Source organism: Epinephelus lanceolatus, chromosome 20 (genome assembly GCF_041903045.1).
Source record: "Epinephelus lanceolatus isolate andai-2023 chromosome 20, ASM4190304v1, whole genome shotgun sequence".
In the NCBI taxonomy this organism is placed as follows: Eukaryota; Metazoa; Chordata; class Actinopteri; order Perciformes; family Serranidae; genus Epinephelus; species Epinephelus lanceolatus.
The window spans coordinates 28,954,046-28,968,385 of record NC_135753.1 but is presented as its reverse complement, the minus strand read 5'-3'; the positions used below and the strand labels follow the sequence as shown (position 1 = coordinate 28,968,385).

The window sequence follows — 14,340 nt, the reverse complement described above, 5'->3', positions numbered from 1 at the left end:
ATATCCTGTTGATGAAGGTTGAGCATCTGTGGGTGGTGGTGCACATTTAATCCACATTTGTGAGTCATGATGATTTGGCTCTGTACATTTCAAAACAAAGTGCTGCATGAAATCTCTTCCTGTGCACTGAGGGATTCTTCGCAGAACAGACGTACCAGACGTTCAGCGTGTACAACAGTAAAAGTAAAAAGCTGATTTATGTGAATATACAAAACATTGAATCTCTGTTGCACTACCTTTATAAAACATTCACATGAGGGCTGAGCTGAACGTGTTGTCTGAATCCTCGGTGTCAGAGGTGTTGATTCGGATTATTTTTAGGCCATACTTCGTAAAGGAAATGTCCTGATGCAACCTTTCAGTCAGTCTTGTTCCTGACTTTTGGCATATATTGTTATCATTTTGGAAGCCTTTTCCTGTAATTGTACACAGTGTCGTAGCATTCATGATCCTCCAGCAGCAGTTCAGGCAGCGATAATCAGGCCTTTCACTCACTCATTCAAATGGTGATAGTCAGATCAAAGCTGTTAGACATTGCTAATTGGTATTCAATTCAATGTGACTCACTGCTGTTTCTGGCCTCATGTGATCTACTCCAGATAAACAGGACTGTGAGTCACAGCTATGCCAGCGGCTCTGTGAGGTTGGATTTAGGCACATGCTCACAGTGACATGACATGCTGATGCTCAGCAGGTATAATGTTTACCATGTTCGCCATCTATTGGTTAGCGTGCTGACAGTTGCTATTAAGTGCTTAACACAAAGTACAGCTGAGGCTGATGGAATGGCGGAGGTTTTGGAAGTATTTGGTCATAAACCAGAGTACTAGGCACATTGTGACCTGATGGTGGTGTCATGGGGTCACATCTGTACCAACGGTCATGGAAATCTTTCCAACAACTGTCATATCTTTTGCTGAAAAGTAAAAATTTCAACCTCATGATGACGCCAGCAGAATGTCAGGGGCTCACCAAAGTTGCTACTCCTTTAGCCACGCTGCTAACCATGCGCATTTACAGTAGACTACAATCAAACCTGTGCACAACAAAAAAACAGAGAAACTCAGATTACAAAACACATGGAGGAAGTATGACTTCATTCTCTGCTCAGGACGCCTTCACTGCGCTGTATCTTTACATAGCAAAAAGCCGCTGCTTCATTAATGTTGTTAATATCATGCACAGAACCTTTGAAAACACTTAGAGACTAATATGTGGTAGACCAGAATATTAATCTCTTGATTCAAAATGACTGCAGAGTCAAACCTTATGTGTAGCCTTTTAACTTCCTGTTCTCTAATTTCTAAAATAGAAATGCCATCAGTCTCAGAGTGGTTTTATTGTGTCCCTTAATAGCTGATGTTTCAAGCCATAACTGAAATATACTTCCATTTCTACACTTTTATTGATCCAGGAAGAGATGACTGCTGAGCACTGATTCTTTTTAAGTAGTACAGCTCTGATCCTCACATAGTGAATACACACAGCTCAGCTATTTAAAGCTGAAAGGAAAGCCTTGATTTGCTTTGCTTTTCATGCATAGTCACTTTATGTGGAGTACACTATGAACTGTGTATGTTATTGTTCACTTCATTTACACCTCATTAGAAATAACAGTTTATATAATGCATGGTTACTCTTGTAGTTTGGATGTGTCTTTTGCGTTCTTAACTTTCTACACAGACCAATAGCTCCTGTGACATAACACGTACTGGATCTCCCAAACTAAGAAAAACAGCCCTGTTTCCAGCTTGAGGAACCATTTATACGTCAGCTCATGTTCATCCATCCATTTTCATCTGCTTATCTGGGGCCAGGTCGTGGGGGCAGCAGGCCAAGCAAAGCACCCCAGACATCTCTCTCCCCAGCAACGCTTTCCAGCTCCTCCTGGGGGAGCCCAAGGTGTTCCCAGGCCAGATGAGATATGCAATCCTTCCAGCATGTTTTGGGTCTGCCCTGGGGCCTCCTACCAGTGGGATGTGCCCGAAACACCTCTAACAGGAGGCGCCCAGGAGGCATCCCGATCAGATGCCTGAACCACCTCAACTGACCTCTTTCGACGCTAAGGCGCAGTGGCTCTACTCCGAGCTCCCTCTAGATGTCCGAGCCCAGTCACCCCACGGAGGAAACTCATCTCGGCTGCTTGTATCTACAATCTCATTCTTTTGGTCACTTCCCAGAGCACGTGACCATAGGTGAGGGTTGGGACATAGATGGACCAGTAAATCAAAAGCTTCGCCTTCTGGCTCAGCTCCCTCTTTACCACAATGGTCCAGCGCAGCAACCACATCACTGCAGACACCGAACCAAACTGCCGATCCATCTCATGCTCCATTCTACCCTCACTCGTGAACAAGACCCTGAGATACCCCAAGAATTCCTTCGCTTAGGGCAGTAACTCTCTCCCAACCCAGAGGGGGCAATCCACCACTTTCCGGCAGAGAACCATGGCCTCAGACTTGGAGGTGCTGACTCTCGTCCTGACCTCTTCACACTTGGCTGCAAACAGCCCCAGTGCCGACTGAAGGTCACGGTGTGATGAAGCCAACAGAACCACATCATCTGCAAAAAAGCAGATGCAATTCTGAGGTCCCCAAACTAGACCCCCCCCCCCCCCCCCCCCGGCTGCACCTCGAGAGCCTGTCCATGAATATAACAAACAGGATCAGTGACAAGGGACAACTCCAGCTCATGTGATAAATTCAAAATCATACATTTTAGAGATCTAGATTTGGGTTCAAGCATCTACGTGATCCAGAGCTTTACTTAAAATCATCTTGCAGCATTCTGGCTGGAAACACATGGTGTTATTGGACCTCTGTGCATGAGGCAAACATCAAACCATATTTACTGTAAGAGTGGCACCATGTAGACTTTATTTTCAGGCCTTATACAGAATCTCTAGTACCATAGATAAAACAAAAAATAAATAGTGTGTAATACTACGGTAGCACATTAACGAGGACACACATTAACATGATACAGGTATAGTTTCCACCATTACTGGAAAGGTATATTAAAAGGTCAGGTGTTACGGTCCATACCCCAGTATCCATGCACATGCATGCGCCTGGTCCGCACGTCCTCTGTGTTTGCCTAAAGCAAAATATTAACATCAGCTCACATTGATTTGGCATATAACCATAATAATAATCCAGTCGTTGATCATAGTTAAACTGTGCTAATTCACAATGAGCTGTTTCAGTTAATTCAAACAGTACAACAGATAACTATCGATGACAACTACTGTTTCACTTGTTAAATGACGTCTTAAAGTATTTGCCACAGTTAAGAACAGTTTTGGCCTCGTTTAAGCAGACATAAAATCTCAAGTGAACGTTCGGCGCTGTGAGCCTGAATCGCATGACATTAAATAACGTTCCCCTATCCTGTAAATAAAACAGTCCAGCAGCTAAATTGTAAAAGTGGACACTTCCACGATGATAGAGAAATGGTCTGGACACATTCCTTTTCCCTGTAGTTTGTCCAGTCTAAAAACTGACTCCTTATGATGGGCTGTAGTAGAAATGCGAACAGTTCTCTTTGTGTGTGTGAACAGTTATTCGGCTTGGAAGGAACATGAACCCCTGGACTCCGAACAGAGTTGGCAGTCTGTTGCCAGAAAAGTCCTGAACATTCCACTAGCCTGTTGGATTTAATGGTGGCACGGGTGACTTTGCTTCTAGCCGTCTAGAGGTTTCCCCAGGTATACCATGGTGACTTCAGTGTTGCCGTACACTGCGGAGACAGCGGGGAACAGGCAAGCTTTGGGCAGTCCACGAAACGCTATTCCAAGAAACTCAAAACCCCTTTCAAATGCTAACGTCTTGTCATCCATGTCTAGAATCACACGTATTCTCTCCCCGATCTGTGGACACACAAACGTACATTCATTAACTCCACACATTATTTTTGGATTGCTCAAAATCTGATGAAGGTACACACACGTGTGGCTCCAGCTCCTACCTGATATTTTGGCGCATTGTTACACTGTGGGAAATTCCCACTGACCTCCCCGTTATGAAGCAGGTTGTTGTCGACCAGGTTCCAGCCCCAACTCTGGTCATCGCTACCCAGCAGGGCCACGTAGCCCTGGCACTGCATGGACGCCCGCTTTGTGGCAAGGCCTATTACCGCCACGGTGCCCAGAGGGCCTTCCCACCAGATCTCCCAGGCATGCCTCCCTTCCGAAAAGCCGATCTTTCCACGTGCCCCGTCCGTGCTCTGGGCGATGGGGTTGCGGTGCAGGGTGAAGCCGTTCTTCTTCACGTAAACGTTGCGGGAGCAGTCGTGGGAGCTCAGAGCGTGTTGAAAGGCCTTGAGCTGCAGAGGGAGATCGGACAGGGACAGTGAACAGACATTTGGGTATGAAAGATGCTGCTGTTAAATTATATATAACAGTGCAAAAACATAAAATAAAATCCTATTTTGGTAGTCTTGGGTGCTGCTGTCGAGTTAAAAGAAAAGCCCTCCAACTGTAGTTGTTGGTGAACTCTAAAGATCTGGGAAACATATCCTATATATAGATGTGTAAACAAGGTGAGAAAGGGTCATGGACTTTGGCTTTTCTACCATGCAGGACTGAATGTGTTGCACCAATCAGGTCTCTGGAGCTCAGAGCTTCTATAAGGTCTTTCAGAAGTAGTTTTATAAGTATATGATTATGGCTTCTTGAGATAAATTATTTAAGATCTTCCTACAGACAGTTCCATTCATTCCCCCAGTTATGCAATACTAAACACTAACAGTAACCTCTGTGATAAAGTTGACTTCCATGACCTAGTGTGAATTAATGGCAATTAAACAACACCTTTCACCCTGCTAAATCCTTACACCAAACCCCATTTCAAAATCTACCAATTTAATTTGGGCTTCAGCAAACATGCACATTTACTTTGTACATGAGTTGTTTTTTGTTTGCAAATGATATTCTATGCATCTCTGAGCTATTCTGGCATGTAGCACTGCAGCTTATGGATTCACCCTGAAGACAGTGAGCTGTTTACTACACTATCAGTCACGTCACGCGAAGGTGATTGCAGAACAAAGGTAGCACTGTAACAGCCAGATTTTTCAAGGGGGTTCGTCATTAATCACAGTTCTCCCAACCCCGAGACAACATCGGTATGTTGATAGACCTACTTTTCCTCTGTAGGTGGGCAGGTTGCACAGGATATCAGAACGCAGAGCTTCATCGCTCAAAGTCCGGCTGCAGAGGCTGCGCCACACCTCGCTGTTTTCATCCGCCAGGATATTGTTCCAGTGCCAGCACACCAATGCACAACGCATCAAGTCGGAGAGCTCCAAATATGAAAAAACATGCTCCAGGACCCGAGCTGGCAGCCTCCCGGCCACTCCTACGCCTCCCCCGGCTGCAGCAGCGTAGGGTGAGCCGGCGGAGCTGCAACTGGCTGCCGCTGCTGCACCCTGACAGGAGGAGCCTCCTCCTCCACCGGCCGCTCCAGACATTATGCCCCTACACTTCACCGACGACACCAGTCGAGCGAATAGTTTCACCTTACACCGCAGAATGGTTCCTAATATAAGTTCAATAGCGACATTTTACCTGTAAAGTCAACATATAGGTCGCAGTAAAACCACAACAGTATGGACCCTACTCTTCCCAGTTCAATGGCTGAATGGAAACGATGCGTCAAGGTCCTGGAAGAGCAAAGACACTTATTGTATTGCTGTTGAATTAACTCAGAAATTAATTTGCATAAGCATTGTTTAAATTAGGTGTAGAGCTACATTAGCTGAATTAAGTATTGATACGTTGTTAGATAAACGGAAGCCTTTGCTAAATTTAAATATTTTTTTTGCCTGCAAGGACCGCAGGCCAGACATAATAATGAGCTCACGGATGTTGCAGTGTAGGATATTTAACCTTACATTGTTGTAATGTCAAACTGTAGCAACTCTGTGGTGAAGAAAAACAGCCTAAAAATAAATATATAATACGTTATGAAATAATAATGGCAGTGTTTACGAGTAAATAATTTTATCTGACAATTTTTGTTATTTCAGTTTCATTTTTAATCGTGTTAGAAATCGTTCTTGTGTTTAAAAAATCAGGGAAAATTCTTTGATGTGTTCAGACGAAAAAAAAAATCTCGTTAACCTATATTTTCAGATAAAATACCCCGTAAATAAAAAAATAATATTTTATTTTTATTTTTATTTATTTATTTTTTTTTACACGCGATCACGTGACGCTACCCGGAAGTGACGCGGTTGCTCAAAAGAGTTCAGCAAAGCATCTGGGAGCAAAACACCAGCTAGCTTAAATACATTTTCCACCAGAAGACCAGCGGAGGGGACTAAGACACGGTCAGGACAGTGAACAGTAAGTTGTCGTCGCTTGTTACTGAGATAAGGAGACGTGTGTGTTGTGTTCAGTGTCGGGACAGGCGTCACTGCAGAGCACAGCTGTCTGGCTGTCTGCCTCCTGTGCTATGCGGCCTGTTGACAAGCTGCCCCCATCTGGCTGCTGTCCGGGGACAGTCCGGTGGTTTCACTCGGTCAGACAGGTGATTAGCAGGTCAGTCTGTGCATCGGGACCGACCTGCAAATGGCAAACATGCTCAGCTAGCGGCGGGGTGTGCAGCTGGTGATGCTCGGGAGCTATGCTAGCCGACTATAACAAAGCCCCCGCTGCGTTCACCTTTCGGAATTCTTCTACTTTAAGGTTGCCATCTTTATTTTTGCAGGCAACATGTCTAACGTCACCTGGAAATGTGCGAACACCTATTTATAGTGAAGGCCTCCTGGAAACAAGCTGACATGCAAACCACTGAGCAAACATGACATATTGTGTAGACTGGATGTTTTAGTGTAAGAAGAAGATCATTTAATAAATCTTTTAATAAAGCGGAATTATTGCTGCTTACAGTTTTGGTGCATTTCTAATTAAAAAATGAGATAATGACGATTTATTAAAGACAGTCAGGAGATATTTTGTTGTGTGGTTTCCATAAAAACACACAATAATATATATTTATGTTTGTAGTAACGTTGCTTCCTCTTTAACAGCATGAGATGCAAACACTCTGCTCACTAGAAATAGTGGTGCCCTTGTTTTAGCTTCACTTCAATACCAAATGACGTAGGCTGTTAGAGTAGTGCCTTTGCTTCAGTGTTTAAATTGTCCTTGAATCAGCACTTGTGTAGTGATGTAATGGTTTTGGGACCGCCGCTAGAGGGCAGCACAGAGACATGGCTGTGCCCGAGAAGAAAACACTGCTAATGAGCATCGTGAGGAGCAGAAACCAAGGCTGCCTCTGCTGCAACACAAAATGTTTAGGACACTTTTTTAATGATCCACTTTAAAAAACATTTAGAAATACATTTTTTTTTAAGAATTGCACTCCTATAAGGTCGAATGTGAAGTGTCTGTATGTGTTTTGTGCATGTGTGTGCTAAAGCTTGTGCACAGAGCATGTGTGCATATGGGCGTATTGATGTACCTGCCCATTTGTGTGGATGCATGCACATATTTATGCACATTTATTTGTTTTTATCGCCTTGTTTTACCTCTTTACTATTTGCAGATATCTTATTTATCATCTTGTGAAGCACTTTGTAACATCTGTTTTGAAAAGTGTTGTATCCTCCTGCGACCTGAGCTTTTGTTTGGTGTGCATTTTTAATTTCTCCTAGCTGTCTGGGATCGGTAGGACCTGATAAGTATAAAAAACTAAAGATTGTCAATCATAATAAAGTTATAACAGTGTCTTATCTTGTTACTGTTGCTAGAATTGGTCAAATTTGTTGCCATGTCAAACTACAAACATTATTAATCATAAATAAACAAGTTTCAACCATTAAATGTGATCAGGTTTGACCTTGTCCACTCGTGTCGGGATCGGCTGCAGACTGACTTGATAAAGATGGCTGCCATCTTGTTTTTACATGGATTAGTGTAGTGTGCTCTTACTACCACTGGATGGCACAAAAAGTGTCCATGAACGAGGACAACAGGTCTAAGTGAAGTAGAATGAAGTATAAGGTCAAGTAAACCCAAAATGTGATGTTGTCATATGAGGACACATGGTCTTAGGGGGACATAGGCTACAGAAGCCCTGCAGGGACACTCATATCAGCTGTACATGGCTATTGTTGCTGTGTCAGGTCAGAAATGGCCGCGTGAGGGTTTACTTTAAGGTTATAGGAAGTCATACAGTGCTTTAAAATATGTTTTTACATATATAAGATATTTCCCTACAGGTCTAAGTGAAGCAGAATGAAGTATAAGGTCAAGTAAACCCAAAATGTGATGTCCTCATATGAGGGTCTCAGGAGGATATAAATACATGTATTATTATTATTTTTACAAGAAATGTCTACACTGAGTATATTACAGCTTTTCTATACATTGTAAGGAGCAGGATTACAGATAAATTACAATGAAAGGTGAGTGGAAACACACACAGAAAAACAGTGAGTGCTCATACTCACTTGAGACATGGAGAGAAATTGAAAACTAAAATTGAAAGTGGTGCAGAGGTCTTGGCTCATGTGAAGTTATGCATATTAACTGCTTCCACAACATGTTGTAATGCAAGTTATGAGTGAGTGGACAGCACTAGAGAGATGAAGAAATCTCTTGTGAGGTGGTTTTGTTGTCATTCTGGTTACTGAAATGTCAGTGATGCATTATTTGTCACTGTCCTTATATGTACCAGTCATTTTAAGTGTTGTTTTGTATTTTTGTCTTTATGTGTCTTTATAAAGTAAAATTAAATCAAAATTTTTAGCCATTAGCAGCATCAGGGGAATGGCTAGGCCTACATCTCAGCATGCTTTGTTTGTGGACAGGTGTCTGTTTGTGGACAGGTGTCTGTTGACTCATGAATCTGTCCCAGATTTTCCCAAATGATCTTGCTTAAATTTCATTTGTTGTTTTGTCATTTAAATGCTCTTAAATTCACACAGTCTGTGCTTTCTCATTGCAGAATAAGTGAATAGACGTCCATTATGAATCCCGTGTACAGCCCTGCACCAACAGGGGTCCCCTTTACCAACACTAAGGGTATAGGCTACCCAGGTAATCTCATGTGGTGATGTGTAATGGGTTAAGCCAGTGGTTCTCAAATGGTGGGATTTTGTGATAACCACACATTATTATTGCAGTATTCAATTGAAATGTGTTATTAATTGACTGTATCAGTATGTCGTGTGCACCCATTTCCTAATAAAGGGGCAAACCGTAGCTAAAAACTGTAATTTAATTCAATTTAATTCAAAAAAAATCTTCACAGGGAACCCATTTGTTGCCATTTGCGTGTGAGAATTTTAAGTGTGCGACACATCAAAAGCCTGATTGACAGCCAGTGTGAGGGAGGAGAACATTTAAAAGGAGAAAGCCGTGAGTGGGACAATGGATCGCTTTATTGTACGGAGCAAATTACGACAAAGCATCAGAGAAGACGACCTACCGCTGAAAGAAAAGAAAGAAAACCTGTCTTATTTTAGTTTCTTATTATGCTGTGATAAGAAGGATAACACACGTTATAAAAGCTGTTGTGCACAGATATAAACACAGGTGTGCCTTGGCCACAAAAAGTTTGAAAACCACTGGTTCAGGCAAATATCCAAACTGCAAAAATGACCCTGAAATCAAGATAATTGAAAATTGATTGAAATTTTTTTGTCCCCTTTTCCGTCATGGCAGCTGGATTCCCTGTTGGCTACGCAGCAGCTGCTCCAGCATACACTCCTAACATCTATGCAGGAGCGAACGCAGCCTTCTCCAGTGGTAAGGATGTTTCACTGTGTTTGTGCATGACATTAGGTAGCAGAGAGTCTAGTGCTGTAGCAAGGGTTTCAACACCTCTACAGGTTGTATGTTGGCCAGTGTTTCAGTCTGCACATCTTTCCTAACATGCAGTTAGTAACCGTTGATATCCAACACTGCTTATTTCTTCATCCACACCCACTGACTGAAAGTGACTGGACGTTGAATAATCAGCACGAGTAACGTCAGGGTTCTTCCTCCCACCAGGCTATGCTCCAGGGACTCCTTTCAAAATGTCCTGCTCTCCCAACACTGGGACTGTCCCGCCGTACTCCTCCTCACCCAGCCCCTACCCTGCTGCTGTGTACCCGGTCAGGAGCACCTACCCCCAACAGAACCCCTATGCACAGGTAGTTATTTAAGTTGGCCAGAGGATGGCGCTCTAATCAAAGGTCCAGATTTCAGACTCGTGATATCTGTGTCGATCAAGTGTCACTGCATTTTAATAAAGTCCTGTTTAATGTGTTCCTGTGTGATCCAGGCACTAATACCTTCACAACAACAAGGCACTTACTACACACAGCCGCTGTATGCTGCACCGCCTCATGTTATCCATCACACTACAGTGGTCCAGCCCAATGGGATGCCTGCAGCCATGTATGCCCCGCCTATGCCTCCTCCCCGCCACAACAGTGTCGCCATGGGGATGGTAGCCGGCACCACTATGGCCATGTCAGCTGGTGAGCATTGTATTGTATTATTCATCAGCGTCTATATTTTGTAGAGATGCTTAATCTGAGGTTGTGTCTCCATGTGTTGAAGGTTTAAATCCCCAGTTTGTGTTTACAGTCTCAGTTAGGTCTCATTCAGGAAGTGACACACAAACCCGTCGTTAATTTATTTTTGCTCGTCTCTTAGGTTAGAGAAAATCTCACCAGTGGTCGAGGCCATGGTTGCCAAGAAAATACTAACGTCTTGGTTTCAGTCCGCACATTGTTTCTTCAGTGCAGGAAAACATATATTTTAAATTTGAGGAACTTAAAAAGCAGAAGTAACATATAATCACATGTAGATTATTCTGTTTCAGTTCAGTTTAGGACCAGATGTCACAACTCCTTGATGCACGTACTTGAGACTATGAGTGGGAGTGATAATGCCGTCTGGGGGTTTCTGAGTGGGGCCAAAGAGTTAAGGTCAGATAGATAGAAAAATAAGAAAGAGGCACGGATAGACAGACTGAACTCTCCCCTGCCCGACCAGGCCGTACACTCTACCTCCCCCTACTCCCTCATTTTGATAAGGGAAGAGAGAAGAAACTAACAGGAGACATTTTAAAGTAGTTATAATGATTGCCTTATTAAATTTGGTCCACTGATCCCAATTAAGACAATAGAAATCAACCACATGAACCCGACCTGTGAACTGTTTTATTCACTATAGTGACACAACTGTCAGGACAGAGTCACAAGGACTGAGCGCCACAACATGTGTGTGTTTGCGTGTATGTGTTTGAGGAAGAGTTTGACAGACAGAGGAGAAGGGAAGGTGGACTATTGCATGCAATGTTTCTGCACGTTATTAATAACTTACTCAGGACGCTGCTCTGTCACTTCATAAACTGTCGGCCGGAACCCATGATATTTATACACCAGGGAATTAGAAACAAACAAAAGTCAGTCCACAGGATGTTAGCAGATATTGATCAGTGACTGCACGATAGCAGTGTCAGACTTGTTCGCTACGAAAGGTACCACTCCGCCAATCTGGCATCCTGCAGTTCATCTGTTAGAGAAGTCAGAATTGGGACTTTCTTAAGCACACAATGAATGCCGTTAGCACCCCCGCACACCTGCGCCCTCATGTTTGTGTGGAAGGACGGACAGGCGGCTTTTAAATGAAGATAGTGGGCTTAGTGGTTAATGACTGACTGCCATCGTCCATTTACCCAGCCCTAATCACACTAATTGTAAGGCATGTGTCAGAGTATTTACACATGACACAACACCTGCACTTATATCGTGTTTAGCAGGCATTAAGTTAATAACAATCGGCCACATGCCTCCAATTTCTGATCAGGTGGGATTCCTTATTCAGCACACCTGCGTGAGAGGAGAGTCTTATGGTTCAGAACATTTGGTGCATCAGGAGTAGACTGTTGTATCATACGTGTGCACTTGTTCACTCTGTGGTCACTTTGCTTCTCAGGAACTTTGTTGACGACTCCATCACCAGCGTCTGTTGCCCCCCACCAAGTCACGATGCCCACATATCGACCTCCTGGCACACCCAGCTACAGCTATGTCCCCCCACAGTGGTGAAGAGAGGGAAGCGTGAGTATGAGGCTTTGATATTTGCAGAGTCAGATTGTGTCTCAAATTGCATACTTCCGTTAGTACACTGTGCACTATGTACTTCTTGTGTGGGGCACTAATATCAGCAGGGTTGTGTAGTCGAGAAGTGCACACTGCCGTTTTGCACATACGGTAAGTGACGACTGCTTTTTTTTAACTGCCTCTTCTTCTTCGCCATCTTCTTTTTAAACAGTAAACTGACAGTGGAGCATTATCGCTAACATTTGGCCGCTATCTCCGCCCACACATAAACCAAACTTGCGCCACAGCGTAGCTAGCAAGCGAATGCTAACGTTATACGCATTATGGATTGCGGTACCAAATCATTACAGACCCAACAAACATCACTGACAGCTTCTATTCAACAACAGTATTGGTTCTTAGCGCAAAAAGTGTAACATGTATAGCGCCCCCTGTTGTAGCACACTGCCTTGCATGCTTAGGACACTTAAAAATATGAAGTGTTCAGTACAGAGGTTTGCGATTTGAGACACACCGTCAGTCTGATGATGGTTAAGGACTTTTACCACTTAACATGTCACCTCTCTCGCTTTATATTCTTCCATCTGAAACCTTCCCTTAAACCAGATTTAGAGTTCACACTCCTCCGTGTCGTTCTCCCTGCAGGTCTGAGGATGGTAGATATGCATTCACACTCTACTCCAGTGTTTATTGCTCTTGGTGAAGACCTGCCCCGCCAGCGTCTGCAACCAGTTACTCTTCTTCCAGCATAATGTGAATCTAAAACCCAACTACATAGAAAGAGGCCCATTTTCGGAATAGGAGGGGGTGAAGAATAGGCCCATCCCCCATGACCCCTCTCAATGGAATAAGGCTGCATTCCATGTCACACACCCGCCAGCGCCAGCACCTCTACAACCTGCTGCATATCTCACATCAAACAGCAATGCCTCCATGCAAACTTTTCTTTGTGGACTGTCATGCAGGTTTTTATAGCTTCAAATTAAGTGGTGAAAAGGGAGTTAGGAACTGTTTTTTCGTTGTTCATTTTAATCCGGGGGATACATATGATGTTGAATGCATGTGTATATATAGATATATGAAGTAATGCTAGCGCAATCTACCTGCTGTGACAGATGCAAACTCAACTAAAGGCACACATCCAAAGGAACTTAAAAAAAAAAAAAGTAATAATCTGCAATGCTGAATCACCAGTGACCATGTCTTACATGTGAAAGAAGAAAAGACAAGAAATGTTATCCATGCAAAAACATGCCTGCACACACACGTGCAGACCAAACTGTACTCTCTTCACTGCTTTGTGTTTTTGGTAATCAGAGCTAGGTTTGAATTCTTTTTCTCAGTGATGCAGTGTTTGCATTTCGTCTTACCATTTTTGTATTTTAGGAGAGATGGGACTTATGAGTTTGTGCCTCTGACTGACGGCCATTCCAACACTTAATCATTCTCAGTGTTTATATTTTTCCTGCTCTGTCAGACCTTTTAGGAAAAGAGTATCAGCTTTCCCAAAAGTGTCACGCAGCCTTTTGTTTCCTGCTCTTTTAGGCGATATCAACGTTAAAACTATTCAGTAATTCCAGATTCATTCTTGGAGGGAGTTGTTGGAAATAATTTGCACCCATTTAAGAGTTAGGAGCGTGCATGAGCAGGACCAGTGTCGTGTGTGTGTGTGTGTGTGTGTGTGTGTGTGGAAGAGGATTGAAATAGAAACCATTAAGAATGGTGCCATATAGTGCGACACGCCTTGAGTATTTGACCTACATCTCACAATAATGAACTTGTCCTTAGGTAGGTCTAAAGCACTACGTCATGAACTCACTGCTAACTGTGGACATGCTAGGAAAACATGATATTGTTAAACTCCATTTGTGAATAGCACTACTGAAGAAAGGCACTAATTCAAAAGCAGTAAAGATATCTGACCTTCTACATCGCTCGCTGTTTTACCTCGAGGTTCCAGGCTAACACACCAGTATCACTGTTTCTGACATGCTTTTCTATGTTGCCTCAGTCACCTCAGTTAAATAATCTGTTTTGTAAATGTTATTTTTGTGATTTTGGTTCTTGTTTTGTATTCTAAAGAAAGACCAAAAATAAAACAAATATAAGAAGAGTCTGTGTTTCCATTTTATTGTTGTCATTTTGTACTTCCTGTCCCTGAACACTGGTTGATGGTTGTGAAGTGTTAAGAGCCTGATGACCACAAAAGATTGGGCATTGAAGAAACCTGATTTTCACACAAGTAATTACACCTCTTTCTTCAAACCAAGG

The 14,340-nt window shown here is 43.0% G+C and overlaps 2 protein-coding genes across 2 annotated transcripts; one reads left to right on the top strand and one right to left on the bottom strand.

Moving 5' to 3' along the window:
• Positions 1-2,846: 2,846 nt before the first annotated feature.
• Positions 2,847-5,652, bottom strand: fbxo45 (F-box protein 45). Its single transcript, XM_033638406.2, has 3 exons — positions 5,143-5,652; positions 3,967-4,323; positions 2,847-3,868 (listed from the first exon to the last, which is right to left on the bottom strand). The coding sequence occupies exons 1-3, from the start codon at positions 5,467-5,469 to the stop codon at positions 3,683-3,685; spliced, it is 870 nt and encodes a 289-aa protein (XP_033494297.1). The 5' UTR covers positions 5,470-5,652; the 3' UTR covers positions 2,847-3,682.
• A 517-nt stretch (positions 5,653-6,169) lies between these two features.
• Positions 6,170-13,247, top strand: fam168b (family with sequence similarity 168 member B). Its single transcript, XM_033638121.2, has 7 exons — positions 6,170-6,346; positions 8,955-9,046; positions 9,674-9,757; positions 10,004-10,146; positions 10,278-10,476; positions 11,942-12,066; positions 12,715-13,247. Exons 2-6 carry the CDS (start codon positions 8,977-8,979, stop codon positions 12,052-12,054), a joined length of 609 nt encoding a protein of 202 aa, XP_033494012.1. The 5' UTR covers positions 6,170-6,346; positions 8,955-8,976; the 3' UTR covers positions 12,055-12,066; positions 12,715-13,247.
• The last annotated feature ends 1,093 nt before the right edge of the window (positions 13,248-14,340 follow it).

Bases quoted from the DNA above. Each gene is read 5' to 3' on its own strand.
- fam168b (XM_033638121.2), top strand. From the start codon at position 8,977: ATGAATCCCGTGTACAGCCCTGCACCAACAGGGGTCCCCTTTACCAAC. The intron at 9,758-10,003 runs GTAAGGATGTTT...TCCTCCCACCAG, and splicing joins GAACGCAGCCTTCTCCAGTG to GCTATGCTCCAGGGACTCCT. The intron at 10,477-11,941 runs GTGAGCATTGTA...TTTGCTTCTCAG, and splicing joins CACTATGGCCATGTCAGCTG to GAACTTTGTTGACGACTCCA.
- fbxo45 (XM_033638406.2), bottom strand. From the start codon at position 5,469: ATGTCTGGAGCGGCCGGTGGAGGAGGAGGCTCCTCCTGTCAGGGTGCA. The intron at 4,324-5,142 runs GTAGGTCTATCA...CTCCCTCTGCAG, and splicing joins TGCCCACCTACAGAGGAAAA to CTCAAGGCCTTTCAACACGC. The intron at 3,869-3,966 runs GTAGGAGCTGGA...GTGTGTCCACAG, and splicing joins ACAATGCGCCAAAATATCAG to ATCGGGGAGAGAATACGTGT.